The sequence below is a fragment of the Simochromis diagramma genome, unplaced genomic scaffold (assembly GCF_900408965.1).
Source record: "Simochromis diagramma unplaced genomic scaffold, fSimDia1.1 OVJJ01000596.1, whole genome shotgun sequence".
Lineage (NCBI taxonomy): Eukaryota > Metazoa > Chordata > Actinopteri > Cichliformes > Cichlidae > Simochromis > Simochromis diagramma.
Window position 1 is genome coordinate 16,304,915 of NW_024387245.1, and position 24,836 is coordinate 16,329,750.

The window sequence follows — 24,836 nt, forward strand, 5'->3', positions numbered from 1 at the left end:
ATGTAAATCAATTGAGAACTGGAAGTTGACTGAGAGCTTAGTTTTTGTGAAACATGTAATTATAGTTATCAGTGGAGTTCATCTGTTTTCAGCTGTAGTTGATATTCTAACAATTTAGCGATCCTCTTATTTTTGGCTGCTAAGTGCGATGTTAAATAAAATTAAAAAAAAGCAAAAAGCGAATTGTTTGTAGATGTCAGCTGGTTATAAAAATACCAGACCAACTGTCCTGTTCTGACATCAGTGCTACATCTTTAGAGCTTTTGTTAACAGAGAAAGAAGCTTGTGAGTGGAGTATGCGTTGGATTTGATTTACTGCAGTCGTCTCTAAATTGCTACCTAACACTGGAGCCTAGTTTGAGATGTTGATCCAACCAGTCTGGAATGTGTCCGTCTTTTTCCTGTTTGACTGGTGTCAGTTGCTTTAGGTGACTAATACAGCAAAAGTAATTTATCTGTTTGTGTAAAAGTGAAATATTATACAGATTTTTGTTTCTTTCTGAATTTCTGAAGAACTGGGTACTGTATACTAGTGCTGTATAGCATGGTAAGTTATAGTTTAAAAATCAGGTGGTCCATTTAGTTTATAGCTCTCTAACAAAAGGAAAATTGTGGCTCTTGAAAATCTGACAATTCAACAGTCTATTAAAAGCCAGTAGTTCTGGAGTTCTAGAGAAACAATTGTCTTGGATTTCTTTGCTGTTGTAGACTGATTGCAAGTAACTAGGGTGACCAGCTTTTGATTGCAAGGTACTTGCTCACCAATCAGAGTCAAACAGCTTTTTGGACGTCGAGTATTGGAGTGGCTGTATGTAGCTCAGGAGGTAGAGCAGGTTGGTGGTTTGATCCCTTTGATCTTGGGCACGATACTGAACTCAGAGATGCTGTTGTTAGATAGAAAGCACAGGTAGGAAAAAGTGCTTGTGTGAAGGAGGAATGTTGTATAAATCACTTTCAGTGCTCACTTAGTTACAATAGTAAAACGCAATATAAGAACCAGTTCATTCTGAGTAGTTAATGTGAATTTCTGTGTATGTAAATGGAAACAGATTTGCGATTTTCATCTGTTTATCACAGTTAATCATTCTGTGGTCACAAACAGATTGCGTGTGATTGCCACCTTGAGCACATTCAATCACAAAGGAGCTTGCAAAGAAAAGCGTCTGGACTTCTTTAAGTTGCTTGAAGACGTTTCACCTCTCATCCGAGAAGCTTCTTCAGTTCTAAGGTCAAATGGTGGAGAGTCCCAGATTTAAACCTAGTGGGAGTAACCCCCCACAGAGGGACAAAAGGACCCCCTGATGTTCCTCTAATCGCCTGAGCCAAGGTGTGAAACTGGGTGTGGGTCCCAATCAGCCAGAGTTTCGGGTGAGCTCATTGTGAAACCTGGCCCCACCTTATCATGCGAATTTTTCTTTGCAAGCTCCTTTGACTACGATGACCTGGATGACTGAGAACCTTCACAGACATTCAATCACAAACTGATTTCAGATTGGTTCCATTTCGTTGCCATTTCACCATCTGACTGTGACAGGTCACAGACCTGATTCCTGTCTCTAAAACAACCGTTTTAACGGAAACCGGACTGCAAACTCATTGCACATCGATGCAATAATTTCGTTCTGCTGCGGTCCCCATTCACTGTTTTGCATAGCGTGACTATAGCGTTAGATGACAGGATTTATGAAGATCCGCTTGTAGTCACTGAAGCTGCCACAAGCTTTTCACAATGATTGTGTATAAAGTATGTGTACTAGTCATAATTCAGCTGAAAATTGTCCAGTAAACCACAGACTATGCCTCCTGCCTGCTTGCATGATGATACCAGTGCAGAAGTAGTTTTGTTTTGAAACAGTTTATAGCTTGTAAAAGCTAATGTCCTCAAAGCAAATGGCACAGTGACTCATAACAAAAGAAGTGCAACGAAACAGGGAAACAAAAGCAAGTTGGTACACTGGAATTTCTTTATTGCCATCAGTTAGCCCTAAACCACAGAATCAGAATGTAGAATCAGTATGTAGATCTCTCAGTGTCTTATTTCCTCCCATCAGCCCAAAGTTAATTAGTTTCCTAAAGCTTGTCATTATTGTATGCTTTTATTTTGAAAAAAAGAAAACTAGGGTAAATCTGAGGAATTCATTTATATGGTAGTGCTAAATTGGGTCACCAGAATCAGAGTTACCAGGTCCCAAAGCCACTCAATACCCAGAGTAACTGCTAATAAAACACCAAAGTACTAATTAACTAGCACAAATGGATCTACCGTGGATTTGCACCATTCATCCAAAAATATATTCACTTTTCATCTGTCATTTTTTGTCATTTTTTGTGTAAAATGCCTGTTATCCTGACTGGGTGTGAATTTATCCAGTTTACATTTCATTTCCAATTATTATGACACACACAAGTAGTATTGAGAGGGGGGAGCTGGGTGGCTCGGAGGATTACAGCACAGTGTGTGAGTGTGTGTGTAGGTGGCTGGCATGTTGGCGTTTATACTGTAAGCGCTGTTCTAGAATCACTTTGGTTGGATTTGGATACAGGCAAATGACTTAATTGGGAAAGATGAAACAAAATGATCTTTTTATAGATTTATGGATGTGTAATATGGAACTGAATTAATATAATGAATGCCAGAGCTGATATTTTCTTGCTATCGTTAGTATTAACTTGCACTCCACAGCTTCAGGTGGTGAGAAAAGCCTCCCCAGCAGCAGTTTGCTTACTCAGACCTTACTCTCAAACAATTAAAACTGCAGGATGAAGGACTGAAGATCATGATACGTGTCCTCGGCAATGGAGCGAGAGGCTGCTCCTCCACATGCAAGCAAGCAAACAAATGTGCATATGGGCACACACAAACGATTCAACAAGCTCACAATCAGAGGTGTGAGAATATGTGAGAAGTATTTAGGTCCCACCTGACAAGAGACAAGTGAGAATTAAGGAGGAATTAATTAGTTGCCTTTACTTCTTTATAAGCAGTACAATGGTCTCCACGCACTGCTGTTGCTGTTTAGCAGAAAAAGAACATTTGCATCTTTCATATGTTTGACAAATAATAGCATTAGCTCACATTTGTCAGAACAAATTATTTGAATTTTATTACACATGCTGGGAAACCTTCACTTTTACAGAGTTTGTAAGTGTAGCATGAAGTAAATTTTACAGCTTACAGTGACAAAAGTGATTGCTTGATAAAGAAGACTACAATTGTACACTGATTGTTCTAGATTGTCTTTACCTTACTGTCTTCCCATTGAATATAGAGTTAGAGTTAGTTAACAAGCACATTTCCAAAAGTCTAATGAACCGCTAATTGTTTGTTGCATTTCTTATCTGTGCAGTCCCGTATTCTGGCATTTGAAGAGGTGTTTTAGTATTTACACACATTTAATAGTGACTGTCAGCGTAAATCAAGAATCACAGAAGTGATTCTGTGTCTTTTAAGGCAGCAGTCTCCAACCTTTTTTGCGCCACGGACCGGTTTATGCCCGACAATATTGTCACGGACCGGCCTTTAAGGTGTCGCGGATAAATACAACAAAATAAAACTAGTACCGGCACCGAAAAAAAGAAAATTTATTCATAACACACATGAAAAGACCCAGGAAAACCGAGTAAACGATAAAAACGATAACAAAATAACGCTGAAAACCGATAAAAACCCTGAAAACCATACATTTCACACCTGAGCCTCAACTCTCGCGGCCCGGTACCAAACGACTCACGGACCGGTACCGGTCCGAGGCCCGGGGGTTGGGGACCGCTGTTTTAAGGGATATCTTTGACTGGGGCACAAACCTGGTGAACTTCAATATCCACATATTCATTTTTTTTTTCACTTTGTGCAGCCCAGCAGATCAGGAAGATGCCCAGATGGCGAGTGAGCATCTTCTAAATGCAGCTCAGTTCAGATGAGTCAGTCAGTTCTCCTGCATCATGTGACTGCCTGTTTGTTTTTGTTTGTCACTCAGCCTCTGTCTGCATCTATACAGTCTACATCTATTAAGACATAAAGGTGTTTGTATCGAGAAGATACGTGGATCTGTTTGAAGTTGTGCGTGTACATGATGTGATATTTATTTATCTTCATTTTCTACTGTATAGCTGTGCTATGATGTTGTAGGCCACACAGTGCTTGCATCTCAAAACCACCTGTGGGTACTGGGTTGATTTTTGAGTTAATTTTCCTTTTCTCACACATTATTTTTTTTTAGATTATTTCTTCTTCCATTTCAGCACAAATCTGTCTGTCTCAATCCTTCACTTTGAACTATCCAACAGAGTTTTGTCTGTTGATACCTACCTATATATTATCTAGTACACTACGGCACATAGTAGGCCTATTTCCACAGAACAGTTTGGTACTGTTACTACAACAAGTCATGTCTACTGGTCCCTGGCTCATCTAATGCACATGTTTAAGATAGGCTCTGAATTGTGCATCCATTACTGTCAGAGTGTAGACAGATAAAGCAATTAAAGTTCATGGAACAAAGTGTGAGTGTCAGAATAGTTGAACGTGGGCTGTAATATAAAAGTGCTTTGAGTGCTCTCATAAACAGCCCACTTCACTTCGAGTCCGAGTGACGCAAATTTTGTCTGCGCAGACATCTGTGGACCCTCCAACTTTTTTGTTTCTGTGTGGACTTTTCAGCTTGAGCACTACACTACAATATACCGACTCATCGTACGCTCTCAACATGATGCTTGGAGTTCCGACACATGTAGCACTGTGCATCTCAGAAGTGGCTTTTCTCCCTTAAAAATAAAAAAAGTGTTTTGTTTTGAGGGGTTTTAAACAGAAGCTACATCGAGCTTCACAAAGCAATTGGGGGTGCCAGGAAGTTAAACGCAGGAGCAGCATACAGACAGTATAAAAGATGAGTGCCAGTCATTGGTTTTAAACTGTCGATTTTGGCTATAATTACCTTGTTTGGATGAAACGGTGGAGTGCTAATTTGTCAGCTAATGCTAGCTGGTTTGGTTAGGAAGCTGCACTCATAAATTGCCTAGGGGAACACACAAACGCTCATACTGGCTAATTAGTGCTACTAAATGGACTAATAAAATGATAGCATTTTATAAAGATAATCCATTAAAAATGCTGATGAAAACTCACTCCAATCAGAGTTTTTATCAGGGGTAAATTACTCATAAAGGTCAAAACTATATATTTCTTACTGCGCTGTAAATTTAGACATTTTAACATGAGTCAGCTGACTGCCTTTTGGAGCTGGCTTCAAGCGGCACCCCAAGGAACAGTAGCTTTTTGTTTCTGCTTCCACCTTTTTCAGCTCTGGAGTTTGCTCTGTGGAACTGCATAAAGAAGCTTTCTTTATTTTTTTTAAAAAAAGATCACATGTAGATCGAAACACTCTGCAGCTAAAACGTAAATCACAAACAGCTGCACTAAGTCAAGTCAGTTGCCCAGTTACTCCAGAACAAATGGAAAAATGAGAATGAGAAATGCTCTTTCTTTTGTGCACCATCTAGCCATCCATCTTCTACTACTTATCTAAGTCTGGGGCACAATTTAAGGTGTTCCCAAGTCAGCCAAGAGGTGTAATCCCTCCAGTGTGTCCTCGGTTTGCCTCAGGAAGTCCTCCTGGTTTGACATGCCTGGAACACCTGTAGGCATCCTGGTCAGATGCCCGAACCAGAGTAAACCAACGGGTCTACTCTATATTTCTATATTCTGTCTTTCTCTAACACATCCTCACTCTTCTTCCTTTTCCACTGATAAGTTGTTGGGGGTCATCAAATGTTGACCCTTGCAGCTCCTTCGTGCCCATGAATTGAATATATTTTAAAATGCTCAGTCTCCTGGCTTCACCTGTGTTGACCACAAAGAATCACGTGCATTACATTTCCTCAAATGTAGGAATGACACATTTTTTGTTATTGAGCCAAAGCAACTGAGATAAAGAGACATGGCGCGCTGGTTACCTGCCTTATTCCTTTTATTTAGGCTCAGAGCCTATGATGGCAGTGACGGTGATATTAACATTAAATAAATGTTAACATTGTCAACTGTTGAGTATGCAGCAGATAAAAAGGAGACATAAAAGCAATCTAGTGCCTTCGTGCTCTCTGCTTTCCAGAGTTCATCCTGTTCTGTTTGGCTGTCAGTCAGATGTGAAATGGACACGGTGAGCTGTGAAAACACACCCCCCTGGACTCACATCATACAAGAAAATTGCAGTCAGAAATATGGCTCATCTCTCCTCTCCCTTTCCTCCCTTTGTAGGAAATTCCAGATTAAGCAACTATTTTTCTCATTTCCGACATGTGAGTAACTGAGTGAGCAACGACTAGCAGGGTGGGTTGTGTATGTTTTGTTGTTGTGGCGTTGATAGCGTATGAGTGTGTTTGTGGCTGAAAGAGGAAAAAATGCTGATTAGTTTGCTGTGAACACCATTTAAGATGCAAACAATAATCAGTAAATTTCAGCTGACTATTTAACACGGGCTGAATGTAAAGCTGAACACCATCCAATCTGTGCACCATTGTTTAGCTGAATTATTCCTTCAGGAACGTGACATTCACCTATTTTTACTGTGTTTGTAATCAGTGGTTTTGTGTTGTAATTGCTACAGATTACGGACAATCGGCTTAGCTAGAACGTGCTCAGATGTCTAATGAGCCGGGGGCCAGCTAAAGGTGTTAGTATACTTGTTTGAGCCTGTTGAATTGACCAGGTGTATGATTGTGAGCAAAGAAGCAGGGTTATAGGTATTTTCTCTTGAAAAGCTACGCTTTACAGGGCCTCTAAAGTTGACTTTTATTTCATTATTTATGCTTTATGGCCTGAAATGCCCCAGTTTTGATTTACACTGGCCATTTTGTTAGGTACAGCTGTTCAACTGCTCATATCTAACCAGCCAACCACATTGCAGCACCATGACCCAAACTCAAAAATATAATTTGTTGCAATCAAGGTATGCAGAAAACCGTCTCTGAACCCACAACACATCAGTTGTGAAGCAGATTGCCCAAAGCAGCAGAAGAGCACACTGGGTGCCGCTCTTGTAAGCTAAGAACGGGAAACTGAGGCTAAAATTAACGCAGGCACGCCAAAATGGAAAAACAGAAGATTGAAAAAAAAAAGGCTTCCTGTTTTGACAAGTCTCAGTTTCTGCTGCGACCGTCAGATGGTAGCGTCAAGCACCATGAAAGCATGAATCCATCCTGCCTTGTATCAATGGTTCAGGCTGCCGGTGAAGCTATGATGTGGGGGATATTTAGTGGGCACACTTTCAGCTGATTAAAATGAATAAGCGTAGCTGTAGTTGTTGACCATGTCTATCTCTTTATGAGCCCCCAGAAGATTTACCTATCTTCTGATGTCAGAAATCTCAACTAATCTCAAACTGGTTTATTGAACATGTCCAGATGGGCTTTACAGTTACAAGATCTCACTGCAATAGAGCACCTTTGGGATGTGATGGAGGGGAGGTGCATTCTATGCATGATAGAGACATCTGCAGCAACTGTGTGATGCTGTCATGTTAATATGGACCAAAAGATCTGAGGAATGTTTCCAGCGCCTGTGTCATGAAGAATTAAGGCAATGTTGAAGGCAACAGGGGGTCCAACCCCATACTAGCAAGGTACTTCAAATCAATGCCTGTATTTTTTTTTTAATAAAGACACAGTGATCGTGGAATCATGGATTTAAAAAAATGCCTGTGAATACTGCCCAATATGGTGAACAACCCATTCAGGAACATTATGTTTTTAATAATCTATCCTCACGAGTCCCTTATGTGTTTGAAAAAAACCCTAAAACTTCTCGGCTCTTGTAAGTACAAATGGTATGCACTGTATGCTCTTAAGCAGGATGCAGCAGAGGTGGTGTACTCTACCTGGGTCATGTTATTTCTCTAATTGCTTTAAGGAAGTGGAGCATTTGATAAAAGACACATTGAACTTTCTCTGTTTTGTTTCAGCCCACTTGTTCAGCGCCACTATATTTTTCATGTCTAGTAAATGTTATGTACAAGTTCAAAACATACGTAAGTCTGGGCAGGTCAGAGCGAGAAAAGCATTGCTTACTTTTTAAGCCAGGATTAAGACTCATTATGAATCAGATGAAATAAATTAATATTAATTTTAAAATCTACACTATGTGTCTTATTATAGTCAACACAGGAACAGACACGAGTTCAAATTCAACTTAAAGCTGGATAATACACAGATATCGCATGCAGTAAACTGTAATCTGTCCACAGGAAGTAAGTACTGTTGACAGGAGCGTTGGCTTTCCCAGTCTGTCAGGTAATGATACTGACCCTCAAGTGCAATAAGCTTGGACAGGGATCATAAAACGGCAGAAAAGCACATGTTGAAATAGGTGCTTAAAGCTGATAAGGCATCGGCAACTGTGCCAATGAAAGGTTGTTCCTCATGAACAGATGCTTAATGTCACATGTGAGAGCATATTCTCCAAGTATTTTTAGAGTTTTTTTTGTCATTTCCAGTCAAATAGTATGCAAACACTGTACAAACAAATAGTATGTACTTTTGTCCTGAGTTGGTGTAATATATTTATGAATCCTAACCTTAACATCAGCTGATAAGTCTGCCTCTTTGGTTTGACATGAAAAAGATTTCAATGGGAATCCAGTCACAAGAAAAAAATGTCTAATGTATCACATTTAGCTGTAGCTATGCTCCACGGTGTATTCGTTTTAAGTAACAGCTGTGAGACTCAGAGATTCCTCCTCTTTCTTTACTATATTTTTAACCCAGGGCTTGTGACTCTGGTATCCTAGCCAAACGTAAAATGGAACTCTAACATGCGCTTCATGTTGCAGAAGCATCATTTCCTAAACTTAACCAAGCAGTTCTGAATAGTAACACAAAACAGTGACTGAAAACAAAAAGAAATGTGACAGAGAAAGAAACTAAAATCTAAAATAATGATACAGCACTGGATACAGACCCCAGACCTTGTAGAACTTGTTAGTTTTTTTTTAAGGCGAATCACCATTTTATTTGATGTAAAAGTGGTATATTTCTCACCAGCAGTAGGGAGTTGATCCTGAGTTTTGCTGGGATTGCAGACACTGAGCGCAAAAATAAATTGGCCATCCCCAGAATTTTCCCATGGCCATAAAGTTGATATTTGTTGTCCAGAATGCATGTAGCCATCCATCCATCCATCCATCCATCCATCCATCCATCCATCCATCCATCCATCCATCTATCCATCCATCCATCCATCCATCCATCCATCCATCCATCCATCCATCCATCTATCCATCCATCCATCCATCCATCCATCCATCCATCCATCCATCCATCCATCCATCTATCCATCCATCCATCCATCCATCCATCCATCCATCCATCTATCCATCCATCCATCCATCTATCCATCCATCCATCCTCCATCCATCCATCCATCCATCCATCTATCCATCCATCCATGCATCATCCATCTATCCATCTATCCATCCATCCATCCATCCATCCATCCATCCATCCATCCATCTATCCATCCATCCATCCATCCATCCATCTATCCATCCATCCATCCATCCATCCATCCATCTATCCATCCATCCATCCATCCATCCATCTATCCATCCATCCATCCATCCATCCATCCATCCATCCATCCATCCATCCATCTATCCATCCATCCATGCATGCATGCATGCATCCATCCATCTATCCATCCTCTTCACCTTATCTGGGGTTCAGGGTTGTGGTTGTGCGCGAGTCTATCCCATCCCATATCTGTCATACACACTGGGGAGTTTGCCAATCTATCACAGATGCAGTAACATGAAAGATGTAACTATGACTACACTGATTTTTTTCTGAAATCATTCTCTCATTCAGTCCTTCTTACTTCTTCTTTAGAGAGTTCAGGGTGTGTTAAAAGCACAATTCATTTAGCCTTTTATCAAAGTGTTTAAAGTGAACAGACGTTTTTTTCCCAAAATGAATACTTTTATGGCTGTTTATGCACTCTTTTCTCTCGTCCATCTGTTATTTCTCTTCCAGTGCCAAGCATGATCGTATACAGTGCTCGGATAGGGATAGTGCGGCCCTCATGGTACACTGCAGATTTACTACTTATTTGCACTACTACTGCTACAGAACTTTGGGTTGCATTAAGTGCGCTATATAAGGAAAAGGAGTAAGAACCATACATATGCAAAACACGAGAAAATGGCAAACTCACTATCTAATAGCAAGTGAAGAGCAATTTCTGACTCAGATGTTCAAAAAACATCCAAGATTCGTGCTCGATAACTCTAAACCTTGATAATTCTTTGACTTTTAAAGTGGTCTCACTAGGATTGCTTTCTTCATTGGCATAATTAAGAGCAGCAAACGTAAACAGCATTTCTTTCAACGGGAGAAACAAAGGTTTTGATCTTTACCAGTCCCGGCAGTCCATCAGTAGATGGAATCCGACTTTTGACATTCATGAAAAGGAAGTAAGAAAGGAGAATTTCCCCTTGTGGTACTCACTCATGTATGATATTATTATTTCATTACCAAGATAAACTAACATGCTGATTTAATCTGGCAGCAACAGCTGCTGCCTGCCCGCTGCAGACTGTTTGCCCTATAAATATCGCACGTTTTCAAGCTGTGATCTAATTACTTATTTGAGGTACAAGTACCACATTTTTGGCTCCTTAATGGGTGCCACAAGATGGACAAACAAGAATGTGAAATCCAGTCAGTTCAGATTCAAGAAGGTCAACTACTATTTTCAGAAAAATGCAGACTTACTTTAGGAGCCAGTAACATTACATCATGGTTGTGTGTGTGTGTTTCAACAGGGCTGTAGCATGGGGTGATGAGGACTCTCCTTTGCTAATCTCAATGCAGATGACTAGTGATGGCCACAGCATCACCTCAACAGTAAGTCATAACAATCATAAGCCAAGTATGTTAAGTCCCTGCTAACTTTAGCATGAATTTCACAGTTTGGGGCTTTTTGTGGTTTATTTCAATTGTTCTTTTTCCAGGATAGAATTACTGAATAGCATACGACTTTAATTACTTTAAAGAACAAGAATTGAATGCACGAGTTTGAATATGTTTTGGATTTTTCTCTAATCCGAAGAGGATCAAAAGTATACACAGAGATTCAAATATATACATACACCTCCACTAATATTTAGTTAAATGTTCCTTAGCAAGCTGCACCTCAGCTAGATGCTTCAGTATCCACTGGTCAGATGATTGAGCATTATTTCTGGCAGAATTAATAGAGTTCATTTAAATTGTTTTTTATGGCATGGACCTGAGTTTTTAGCACTAATTTTCAGTAGGGTTGAGGTTAGGGCTTTGGGAAAGCTGTTCCAGAAGCTTAATGTTAGCCTCCTTTATGTATTCCCAAGCCAGTGTTGTTGTGGTGAAGTCTAGAGTTTGAAGGTAGTCTTTCCTTTTCATTACTGCATCCACTTTGTGTACCAGTACAACTGGTAGTAAAACATCTCCAGAGCATGATGCTACCACCACCATGCTTGATAGTTGGCACAGTGTTTTTACCTTTACGTCTCCAAACCTGTGGCCAAAAAGCTCAGTTGTTTTCTAGTCTGACCATAAAGCTTTTCCCAAGAATGCATTTCGAACTTGAAGGTGTTCATTTTGGAGCAGGGGCTTCTTTCTTGGTTGGCACTCTCTCAGTCCATTAGTGAAGTAGTACCTGTGTTGATCCTGAACATCCTAACCAATTTCCTTTCATTTGAGGGGGGCAGTTTGGGTCTTCTTCCAGACCGTGTTTAAAGATGGCTCCAAGAGACCTTCCTAACTTGTGTAAACCTACAATTCTTCTTCTTAGATCTTCACTGACTTTTCCATTGTCAAACAAACACTTTTTCTGCTGCCAAAAAGAAACTACCAGTTGTTGCACTAATGAGCAGTGTTGGGACTAACGCGTTATTAAGTAACGCGTTACAGTAACTACGTTATTATTGTGGTAACGAGCACAGTAACTAGTTATTATGCCAAAACCGGGAACGCGTTACTCGTTACTGGGATTTAAATAGGCTCGTTATTCGTTACTTCGTGTGGTGGCTATCGCGGAGCTTCCACAGATTCAATAACATTAGCAAGTGGTGGAAGCCAGCAGGTGGATGAAGGAAAAGGGAGGCAGGAGGAGAGACCCGAAGCGGCCGCTGGTCCGAGAGTGTCAGGTGAACTGAACTTCAGGTAAGAAGATATGACCTGCAGTCCATCTGGGTCAGATATGAACCAAGTTTAGGTGGAGTTTATTTTCGTTATGCTGACTTTTTCGTACTGCGTGCTAGCTAGCATGACGGAGTTTCTATACAGCTGGGTGGGTGCTATGTTACTGATGTTGAACTTTATTTTGTTCATAAGGTTAATTATTAGAGTTGCCAACCGTCCCGTAAAAAACGGAATAGTCTCGTATTCAGAGAAAATATCATGCGTTTCGTTTTGAGGTGAAAACGATTTTTTTGTCCCAGTCCAGCCCTGTATGCAGCTCATCTGCAGTCTGGTGTTACCTACATCTTCCTATTCAGAAGGCAGAATTTCCGAGTTCTGAGTACAATCGAAAGCACCACGACTGCAGTTTTTGTGTTGGATGTAAAAAGCAGGCTAGGATAGAATCAGGCGTGGGATTTCTCTCGTGGAAATGTGCACATTATTTTTTCCTTTCTATTGGTAGGTGGCACAGTGCACTTGTGGCAAGTAAGCAAGCTAGAAGACTGGCAATCTTGCTGGGTATCCAGTTAAGGAAGCAACATATTAACAAGAGAATTCTGAGTAAAACCAAAGTTACTTTCCCTAGTAACTAGTTACTCTGAAAGTAACGAGTAACTTGAAGTAACTGAGTTACTTTTGATAGAAGTAACTAGTAATGTAACTAAGTTACTAATTTAAAGTAACTTACCCAACACTGCTAATGAGAAGTATTTAATAGGCCTTGGCTTTGTGAAGTTAAAAAACAATGTAGGAACTTCACTCATTACAACATCACTTATTAAAAGATTTAATTGCAAGTATGTATGTATAATTTTGACCCTGTGTGGATTCAAGAAAGTACTAAATAAATTCAAATTTGTTGAAGTCATTAAAGATGTATGCTGTACCATCTTTACACACTGGAAAAAAAACAGTGCCTCTGTGATTAATACAATTTGATTCTGGTTCTGATTATCTGAATTGTCATGACAACCATGAGTGATTATAACCTTCTGATCACACTTACAGGTGTCAGCCCAACTATAATTACACAGTGTGCTAAATGAAAGCACCCCACACCCATTTGATTGATTTTTTTTTTATTTTTTCTGAAGGAACATGCACAAAGAAACATTTATCACATTTGGGGAAAAAATGTCTCGTCCCAGCTTAAGCTGTTAGCTGATTTTCATCTGCATTGTCTTGGTAGCTACATATAATATCAGTTGACCCATAAAATTCAGATACATGTCAGAGATACAACATACAAGTAACATAATATAAAATAATAAAATTTGCATGCAAAGATAAACTAAGATAAATCTATCCATACCCATTGTAAAACTTACATCATGCATATCCCATTCAATAACCAGACTATAGCATATGCAACTAATAACTGATTTATTGGTCGGTTACTTGTTTTATTTTTCTCTTGCAGTTTGTTGGATGATATAAAAAACTCTGAAGAACAACAGCCAGGCCAACAGGAGCAGCAGGAATTCTTGAGCTCCCTGGAGACCATCGCTCTCTCTATCTTTCTCTCGCTCATCATTATCATGACAGTTTTTGGCAACCTGTTGGTCATGGTGGCGCTCTGCAAGGACCGACACTTGCGGTGAGCACTGTTGTCTTTCTCAGCAGCAGCTGTGTTTTTTGTGACTTCAGCAGAGAAGAAGGTTTAAATCTTCTGTCTGCAAATGCTCCCTAAAATCTTTTTTGAGAACGTCCAGAAAAGCCAAAATAAAAATCTAGTAATCTTAAAAATAAATACAATAAACCTGACATAATGTAGCAAAGTTTTTTTGAGTGAGATAATGACTTTCAGAATTTCTTTTTCCGTCTTTTAAAATTAAACCAGCATTTGAAGATCTGTTTTTTCTCAAACTACATGGTTCTCATTTTGGCAGTAATATTTAAACAAACCCATCAAATGTCAGAGCACTCAAATTTCATTCAGCCTGTCATGACAAACCCCGTCAGGTAGACAGAAAGATGGGCATTAATTTGTTGTGACATTTGGTAACTTCCCCAAAAATACATTTTTTGGATCTGTGCCTCAAAAGTTTTGAGACCTTATTAAAGACCTTTATTTAAGATAGACTTTACTGCAGGAATGGAAGTTAATACTATTTATTTATAAAACTGTACTCAAAAACATGCCTGTCTTTCATATTTTTACAGAGTTGCGCTGACTAAGCCGCTCCCCTTTTTAAAGACAGAACATTTAGAGTAAATCAAACTTTTTCTGGATCTTTTTTTTTCTCCAACTTCTTTATCGTTGTCTTCTTCTCCCAGAAAGAAAAAGACAAACTACTTTATTGTCTCGCTGGCGTTTGCTGACTTGCTGGTTGCTCTGGTTGTGATGCCCTTTGCTGCCATCGAACTGACTACTGGCCAGTGGCGCTATGGAGAGATTTTCTGCCTGGTGCGAACATCTCTGGACGTCCTGTTGACCACAGCATCCATCCTGCACCTCTGCTGCATTGCACTGGATAGGTTTGTGTTTGTGTAAAAAAGGCATATATTGATGGCACAATGTGTTTCCCCACTGAAAACATTTTTTTTAAAATAGGGTTTGATTTAATGTTGAAGACAGTCAGTTACTTACGTCGCACACCTAACAAGTGATCCGTCTGTATTTTTCTACCACTTATTTGGGTCATAGGGGCTGCCCTCTAAGCAGGTACCCCAGACTTTCCTCTCTTCATCCAGAGCCTCCCGCTCTTTGAGAAGAAAACAAAAAATTATCAAACTGGCAGAGACCTAATCTTTCGTGTGTGTCCAGGAGCGGAGCAGGTCGGCCCTCGGGTAGTCCTCTTGGTAGGACATGCCCGTGCAGTGCTGTTTGTAGATTTCAAACAGAGAATAATCATTTCTACTATTCTCACAATCCTCTTCAGCTTATGGCTATCCTCAGACCTGCTGTTTGCAAACCAAGAAGTGATCCAGTATGTAATAATGTTTTTGATGGCCCATCTGTATGAGACTGTTAGTGCTGAAGTGAGGAGGTCCGCTGTCTTCCTTCTGCAGAGGAGGGAGAGAAGCTGCTGTGCCTTTTTGATGACAGCTGTGGTGTTGTCGCTGGAGGTCAGCCCTCCAAAACTCAATGCCCTTTACCCTCTTTACCGCAAATTCGCTGACTGTCGGTGGTGGGAGATAACTGAAGGTAGCCCTCCTAAAATCTATGAGATCTCAGCAAAGGCTTCTGATGTCCCTTAGAGAGTCACAAACAAAAATACGACTTTGACAGGCAAACCTAGCTGTTGCCTTATATTGCCTTTACTGGTGTAAGCAGATCCTGCTGCAAGCATTGGTCATGCCACCATGTTGAACCTAGTATTTCTGTCAGAAAAAGTGAACAGAATCAGCTATGAAGAGCAGCCAAACAGTTTAATATCACAAAAAGTCAGTAAGGTTTCCTACAAAAGTAGGAAAAAAGTCTGATTTATTTCACAGCAATGGCTGCACTACTGTCATACAGGGATCAAATAAGCCAGAATAGAGTATGGGCCCAATACCCCATACCTCTGAAGCACAACCCCCCATTCATTTTTAAATCTGTATGTTAGTGTAAAGTATGTGTGTGCTAGTGTCTGTGTCTTATTTCAGGTATTATGCCATCTGCTGCCAGCCATTGGTGTATAGACACAAGATGACCCCGATGAGAGTGGCAGTCATGCTCAGTGGCTGTTGGCTCATTCCCACATTTATCTCCTTTCTACCCATCATGCAAAGCTGGAACGCCATCGGGATCGAGGATATTGTAAGTCCTCATTAGCTCAGATCAGAAACCATCACTAATGAGATCAAAACAAGTGGCTACATAGTTCTAATGCTTACATTTTTTTACTACGACCCCTGAATCAAACCAAACAGACAGTATGTTTAAACAAAGTATCACAAAGAAAAGTTCATACCGCTCTCAAATGCCTAAACAGAGGTATGTTCTTTCTTTGAGGGCAAAAGCGGCATTAACCTCTCCAGTCTAATATTCTTTGTTTCTAATAACATTTTCAATCCCTGAAACAATGGCACAGTAAAAGAATGATCACAAAACAATTCCAGTCCCTGTGGAAGCTTTCTCGCTGCGAGCAAAGACAGCACTTCAACAAGCATTTTCTTCTGGTTTAGGTATGTTCTGGCATGAGCTTGTTTCAGAGCTGCCTTGAAATGAGCAGCAGGACTCCCAGAGGCAGGCAGGGACAGATGAATTTATTCATCCAGACTTAATGAAAAGCTCTTTTCTCTTATCTTTCAGTCTGGCAGCGTACAAAGCCAGTGTTACTTTTTTAATGGCTGTCTCGATGGCTAGAAGTCATACACGGTATACAAAATTGCATAGGATTATTTTAAATGCTGTCTGTGTGTGTGCTGATGTGTTTTTCATTACGCTTCTGTTCTGTTTCAGAGGGATTGTTTGAAACTGAAATTTCTTCTCACTAAGCACAAGCTAAACCAAACAGTATTTGTCTGGTTGGTTTTAAAGGTGTCTGCTCAGGGATAGTGATCTGAAACTGATCTCTGTCTTGAAATGCTCAATTAGGGAGATACCGTCTGCAGCAAAGTTTTCTGTCAGTAGAATAAAATCTAATTAAATTGAGCTGGCCAAGTTGATTTCAGATAGAAATTTACCTTAGGGACTGGTTATCACTGTGGTCTATGCCATAACCTACACGGAGCTTATACCTCAAGCACTTCTATGGAATAATAAACAACTCCCGAGCAGAGACAAACCAGATAACTGGGCAATGTGGCAGAAAGCTGGAAGTACTTACAGTATATTATTAATTTATTTGACATCAACTAGTAGAAATCTGTAAATTATTACAGTTCTAGAGGTTTGTCCAAATGAGTAGTGCTCTGTTTAAAAGGTTGGGCCGTCCTTTCAACTATTCCACAGGTAGTCCACTCAAACAGCTACTAAAAAAATTACAATCAGGCAAAGGAAACACTTCCAAAATTTTGAATTAATTCCAGGATTCACATATCTCAGGTATGCGACCCTTTGCTCGAAGCTAAGAGGCAATGGATAGAGGATCTCTCAGTGCATATATCTGCCGATGGTCTGCATAATATTGAGGCATTGTACAAAGAAATGTATAATAAATGTATACGGCTGAAAATAAAACACAGTTGGCAACAGACAGCAAAACAATTACACAGATGAAAGTTACCTTTCGTGGACTTTTGCTGTAAGTGTGAGGCTCCTTGATAGGTTTGTAGCTTGAACCCATCCGCTGGAACGTTGAAGACAATATAATTACACTGCAAAGCAAGACACAAGTAGGCAAAGTTCTTCATGTTTCTCGTGCACGGGAGAGAACCGGACAGGCGCCGTTCCTTCGCTTGACCCCAGTTGCTCTCGCCCGCTCTCCCGTACCACTGTTCTTTTATTGAGGTTACATGAATATGCATAGGTTCATTAACATATGACGTCTACATACACACAAAGAGTACCTTGCCTGTGTATGTGGGTGTATGTGTATGTGTGTGTGTGTGTGTGTGTGTGTGTGTGAGAGAGATCTGTGTGAGGTCAAGATGTGACCCTGTGAAGACTCCCCAAAGCTGGTGCCAGAAGTCTAGTGGGTCCATCTAAACAAAAGGCTCTTATACTTAAACAGATATACGTGTGTTTGCTATGCCATATATCAGCAAGAGAAGATACGACCTCTCCTAGGAGGTGTGTGATCTATGCCAGAACAATCTGTAGAGGAGTGAACGCACTCCCCTCTTTATGCTACACAGAGTTGTTACAGACCTCCTAGGATGAGACATTCTTTCAATCTACAAATGATTATACACCTCTAAGCATATATGGTTAAATATTTCTAAGCATAAATGACAATCAACAATACAAAACCTAACACTCCTGTTCTGCATGTACTTGTTGCAATCACAAGGCTGGAGGAATAATATAAAAAAGGCTATTTTTTAAAGTATTAAAATAAAAATTTAACATTTCCGCAAAGTCAAGATTCAACTTCAAGACTCTGACATCTCATCCTTTGAAAAAAGCTAGATTATTCTGGCTCTTATCGCGACTAAGTGACACTGTAGGAGTAAGCACCCACCTCCATATGGAGAATGGACAACAACAGCGGCACAGTTGGCTGTCTGTGACACGGTTACTTACAGTTTATTCAGTAAGCTTTGTGAATTCATGTTTACCATGTGGCTGTTGTCAGCTTAAAGAACTTTTTGGTTACCTAGTAAATGTAACACAAAGATGAACGTCATTTAATAATTAGGGAGGAAATCGATGTGATGGACTTCCTTTCTTTACTTTCTTTTGATAATTATGTAAGTGTGAAGCTTTGATTAAACCTAAATCTTTTTCCAATTAACACCTAGTTGCTCAAAAAGTATACAAACCTTATTGTGTGTAGTTTCATTTACAGGTAGGAACGATTATTGTTTTCATTTTTCACCAAACTATCAAATCAGAAACGTGTGACAAGAGGCTCGTGCTTCTTCCATCATTACTGAAATCTTCCCCTCAGCTGAGTTTCTGCTAACTCTTGGATGTAGACAGTAGAAAGAATAATTATTCCTACATTAAACAGCTCACAACTGCAATTGTAGCAAGGTTGTCTTTTTTGGATAGAGACATTGCTATTTAGCTTTTCAAATGCATTATTTTGGCACTTTAAACACTAAAAGTCCATTAAGAGTGCATTTTCAATTCAAGATGAGTCACACATTACTTTTTGTTCTGCTTTGATGATAGTTTGGTTTTATTCTAGTGTCCCAGGGTGCAGCATTACCTTACTGCACCCAAATGCTACATAGAGGGATGAGATAAAATTAATCTTTCAGCTCAAGGCAATTCTCCGCCTGCACATTTTTAATTTACTTTGACCTACTCATGGTTTATATAGAGGACAAAGATATGGGCAACTGGCCAGACAAAGGATATTCCAAAGTACTTTATTATTACAATATGTAGCATTTACCTCTTCTTTAGCCCGCCTTAACTAAAAGGCAGGAAGCAGAGGGAAACAGCTGGCCTAAGTCTTTCCATAGTTCCAGTTTTTTTTTTATGTTTTTGTTTTTTGTTAAGTTAAACTAATCCCCTCCTGGGAGCCCCATATTTCACTTGTTTTTTCTTCCTGTGTCTTCTCTCTTTGCAGATTGAAGAGCGGCGAGCCTTGGCGGGAGGCTCGAACGACACAAGTTGTGTGTTTCTAGTTAACCGGCCGTACGCCCTGATCTGCTCTGCAGTGGCCTTCTACGTGCCGCTGGGCCTCATGGTCCTGGCCTACCAGCGTATCTATGTTACTGCCATGACCCACGTGCGGCAGATAGAGACACTTCAACGTGCCGGCTCTGCTCCGGTCACCGGCACAATTCCGGTCATCACCGTGAGGACATCCACTTCCTCAGATCCTTTGGAGCATTACCGCCTTAGGACACCAACAGGTTCCTCCTCCTCAGAGCAGGCTCCTGTAGGTCACAGCCGCATGCGCATTGAGACCAAGGCAGCAAAGACGTTGGCGGTTATAATGGGTTGTTTCTGCCTGTGCTGGGCTCCGTTCTTTATCACCAACATAGTGGACCCTTTCATCCACTACTCGGTACCCTGGCAGCTGTGGACAGCCTGGTTGTGGCTTGGGTACATTAACTCAGGGCTAAACCCTTTCCTGTATGCCTTCCTAAACCGGGCTTTTCGGAGGGCGTTTCTGGTCATTCTCTGCTGCGGGGATGAGCGGTACGCACGGCAGGGGAGCTGCTCCTATGGACCAACCCACAGAGCATGCTCAGCTGCATCAGTCAATGGGACATCCATGGCACTGAGGTAAACACACAGGCAAGGCACAAGTCACATTTGTACCAGTCTATCTATAACCAGTGGCCTAAGACATATTTGATCATGTAAGACTGATGGCAGACGTCCCTTAATGTTAATGTGAAGGGCAGTAATTTCAGTGAGTGAAGGGGTGTAAGTGGATCTGAGTGAGAGAGTGTATGTTTTTTTTGCTCAGCAATCAAGGCTTTGATTGTCCACAATAAACAAGAACCTGTTTCAGGTTAACATTAAGGTCATATTTGTCATTTTTCAGGGCAATAACTTGTGGATTGTAATGAATACCTAAGCCGGATGCGCTACTACGTCACTGATGTTCTGTTTTTGTCCTCACTGATTCAAAAAGAAATGAAGGCCTTGGGCAAGAACGAACTTTAATTTGTCATTTCCCGCGAAAAGACCTACACCTAAACCTTTCTGTGTCATCTGACTGAAAGATTGTTTGTTTTCCTTAGTCTTTGCCTGAAAAAAACTGAGACGAGGACGACACACTGGACTTTTATTAGTTCATTACTCCATCTATTTGACACACCAAAAAGATAATTTTTAATGTTTTTAATTAACTAGCAGCTGTTAAGAAGAAGAAGAAGACCAGCAGATTAAAGAGGTTCATCATCTTGAAAAGTGGAAAACTGGAATTGTCCCTTTGTTGACCTTCTCGGAGTGATCAGTTGCAATTAAGAAACACAGTTATGGTCCTACATGACACAGAAGAGACACTCACATCAGTCCCTGATGAATGTCAGGGACATTTTGAACATTTTGGAGGATTACCTCAGTGCGCTTCACAAGAGAAATTTATTGCCACTAAGTCTCATTTGGAGTGTTATACTCGTGCACCTGGACGAAGATAATCCTGTGGCCTATTGTGAGCTGCCAAACTTTATTTTGTTGCATTATGTTGAGCCACATAACTCCTGCAGTTTTATGAAGGTAAAACAGGACTGCATCGCAAATCAGTAGAAGAGTGGGAACATAGTGAGTGTAGTTTGACATTGCTTCATGGAGCTGTGGAGGGAGAGAGGGAGTGCCAGCCAAGGACTTTAATCTGAGCAGTAAGAAGAAAAGTGGAGAAATCGCACTAATTGTGATAGAAAAGTGTTGTAGCTGCAGACATGTAACTGTGGGGAAGATTTTCATGGCCCGAATATTGCTAGCTGGCAAGGTATTACTCACTGAGGGAAATGGACATTTCTGTTGCTGTTTGAATCCAGTTTTATTCATCACACTGTTTGGACTCCTGCATCAGCTGACACAGAGATCATCCAAAGGACTGTGGCTGAATGAGCATGGACAAAAATGGATCTTGGTCACCCTTTGCACCACTTGCTGGACAAGCAGCTGAAGACTTTCTCTATTTCTGTTTCAGCTTTACCACCACAAGGATAAAACACAATTCCACATACCACAATCCATGTATCCACTGTGGATTTAAGCTCCTGAGTAAATCACATTTACATTTTGATTTATTGAGTGATTGTTTTGCACTGTGATATTTATTTAATCACAGTTCTTTTTCACATTTTGAGTACTGTAGCATTTCCCAACTTTGGGGATAAATAAGGTATTTCTTATTGGATCATATATCATTTTATCACATACTGTGTGCAGCTAGTTGCTATCCTAGGCTCACATTTGTGATAAAATGAATTTAATAATCATCCCTTCTTTTAACCCTTTAGAGCCGATCGGAGCGGGAACGCTCTGTTTTGCGTAACTATTTTTAAATCCCAGTAGCACTGCAACCACGTAAGCTAGCGCAAAAATTTTTTTTGCATATGAAATGTGTAAGGATGTAAGGAGTTGTACTTACATCTTATGCCATCAGCTTGTCCTCGGTCACGGTTTCCTTCCACATAAAGCTTTGCAAAAACTGCATAAAAAGCGCTTGCAGGAACAAAAACATAATATTCCAGAAACACGCTTTGCCGATCCGATCAGCTGTTCATAACACTTCCTACGTTGGAATAGACGTCAGCGCGAACTTTTGCATTTCCGCCATTACCTGCCCGAAACCGGAAGTGACGTCATTTTCGCGGAAATGTAGTCTTTTTTGCCATCAGGGCCTCAGGGCCTATACTGCTCTTTTTAAAAGTTATCTTTGACTTTATGACTTTCTGTGTCGTTTCTGGGATGCATAGGACTCATATTGCACTGCTGGAAATAGTTTATTTTGATGCATATGCTGCTTTTTTGCAAATTTGCATTATAATATTTATTTTCGTTTTTCCTGCAGTGTATAAAAATTGGTGTATTTCAAAAATAAAACTATGAAGACACTCAAAATAAATTTCCTGTGGTGGGAAACTATTTTGTGCAACTTTTTTGTATTTACAGTTTTGAGGGATAAGCCTCTTAAATTTCTCGAACTACAAATATATGTTAAAAAATCAAAAACGATTTTCAATTTTTTTGTAGTTTATTGCACTTTTTTGCAATTTATGTAATTACTATGCACTTAATGAATACATATTATTAAAATCTGGGCTATAATGGTTGTATTGATGTATAGCAACTTGAAATGCTCCCAAAAATGGCTCCACAGCATGTAAAAATATAATATAAGCTCTGGCGGACTTGGTTCTATGGTAGGTCTTAAAGGGTTAATCCCTTGTTTTCTGATCATGAGATGTGTCAGATGCTTTTCATGGAACCGTTGGGAAATTTTGAAAGAGAACATTCAGACTTTGACCCACACTTGCACTTGTGCTGTGTTTTTCTGCAGAAACTTCTTTAACGTTTAATCGTGCCGTTTAATGCAGCACGTGCACAGCAGCAGCTGAGGAGAATGATGAGGAGATAAACTTGTATGGACAGCAATAACAGAATGTAGCAACAGCAATATGAAGATCAGCCATTGTGTTTATCTCTTGGTAGTCACTGAAATAGAATTTACCACTAAAAGTTTTTTATTTGTAGTTTTTGGCTAAATCTTGGTTCTTAGTGGTTAAATAGCACGGACAGTGGACAGTTTCATATTTGTCTTTTTTACAGATTGGATCTTCAATGTAATTATAATATATAATAACACTAAAAGTCCAGAAGGCTTTTCACACCAGGACATCTGTTGATGTTATGGTGCTGATTTAGTTGACGGCTGTGTTTGTGCTCTCAGCTTCCGCGAGCTGGGAGAAAGATGGAGGAGACCTGCTTGTGTCTGCACTGTTTAACTCTAATACAAGTACTTCACTGCTGAAGAGAAACAGTGAGAGTGCGTGTGCACTCATGCACACGTGTGACAAATGAATTCATACAAAATACATGCAAGCACAGGCAGTCACACCTTCTGAACATGTCGAGAAACCTTCTGCGTGTGCATCATCTGTGCGTGTCTGTTATATGAAATAAGAAAAATGAAACACGCTTTCCTGATATCTCAGCTTATGGCATACTAGTTTTAGCTGTCACGTGTTTCCATGGATTTCTGCACGTCGGTGTGTAGGAAACAGAAAGGCAAACAGTGTTAACTCCAATCTGATGTCCTGTCTTAAATCTGTCTCCGATGGAAAACAGACTCGGACAATCAGATTAAGGCCGGCAGGATACTAGAAGCTGAAATTACTGGAGAAATCCTGTCGAATCTCATTTTTATTTCAGTGAGATGACAGCCTTTAAGGAAACTGTTTTTCAAAGTTACATTTAAGTGTCCTCTGCCTTTATAAAATGTCTTTGTCCATGTGTGATGGCACATATGGAAAATGTTGGCAGAGTAGTAGGATATGAATCCAATGGAAAGCAGAATTGCTTTACAACAGATTCTAACATTGGTATTTCTATGCTTTAGCCTGCTTTTAATGACATGCTTTATATTTTAAACACTTTAAACTGTTTGTTGTTGTGAATTGGTGCCATAAAAATCAAACTGACTTGAATTGAATTGGTGTCATTTAGAATACAGTCCATTCTTTTCTTACTTTGCCTAATTACTTTCTCCACTAGTCATTTTTTTAAATGTGCCACCGTCTTTTGTTTTTCTAAAATTGAAAAAAAACAAAAAACAAAAAAAAACATCCTAACAATTAATATTTCGTGCATATTTTTTGGTCATTTGGATTTTCCCTTACCCAGTATTTTTGTCCATCAGTAATGCTTTAAATACTTCTGTAGAAAGAATAAAGTTACGTTGAAACCAAGCACACCATTGTTTTTCTTGTGACATTACCAATAAGTTTGATGTGTCACATGGCCCTCTTCCTATTAAAAAAACGAAAGTTGTATCCAAGATGGCCGACTTCTAAATGGCAACCATGGTCACCACCCATCTTGAGGAGTTTGCCCCCTCACATATACTAATGTGCCACAAACAGGACTTTAATATCACCAACCATTCCCATGTTATTACGGTGTATCCATATAAATGACCCACCCTGTGGAGACAAAAGCATCTGGAGATTTGAAACAGGTTAAAAATGTTGAGTTGCTCCTTGTCTTGTGTCCTTGCGCCAGTATGGTGTTTACAGCATTTTATAAAGTATGTCTTTCTATAGACACACAATATGGACACGAGTATTGGGCCACAGTCCCATTACCACGGCTCCTTGCCATGCAGTTGGGAATGAATGGGTTGTTCTAAAAACTGTGCACTAGGAGAATCGTGGCATGGGTTTCCTTGGATGAGCTGTTCCTGCTTTTATTTCCACAATTTTGCTTATATAGTATAATTTAAGTGTTGTTTTATCTTATATTCATTCGGCTGGCACATAAGTTGTCACAGCCAGATGACAGTTAACTTGAGCTAGCATAGCACGAGTGGATGCAGCTAAGCAGTCTGTTTTCAAGGACAGATTAACTGTCAGGACAGAAATTATTATTATTAATAATAAGTAATAGTATTACTAGGGGT

At 39.9% G+C, this 24,836-nt stretch overlaps 1 protein-coding gene across 1 annotated transcript in view; it reads left to right on the forward strand.

Moving 5' to 3' along the window:
• The window catches only part of si:dkey-247m21.3 (5-hydroxytryptamine receptor 4), a 59,776-nt gene that overhangs the window by 7,157 nt on the left and 27,783 nt on the right, over window positions 1-24,836 (forward strand). Inside the window, exons 2-6 of the mRNA XM_040000395.1 lie at window positions 10,812-10,893; window positions 13,628-13,804; window positions 14,485-14,685; window positions 15,799-15,952; window positions 19,320-19,984. Of these exons, the coding sequence (XP_039856329.1) occupies window positions 10,871-10,893; window positions 13,628-13,804; window positions 14,485-14,685; window positions 15,799-15,952; window positions 19,320-19,984 (1,220 nt within the window). The 5' untranslated portion in view covers window positions 10,812-10,870. The remainder of the gene's footprint in view (window positions 1-10,811; window positions 10,894-13,627; window positions 13,805-14,484; window positions 14,686-15,798; window positions 15,953-19,319; window positions 19,985-24,836) is intronic.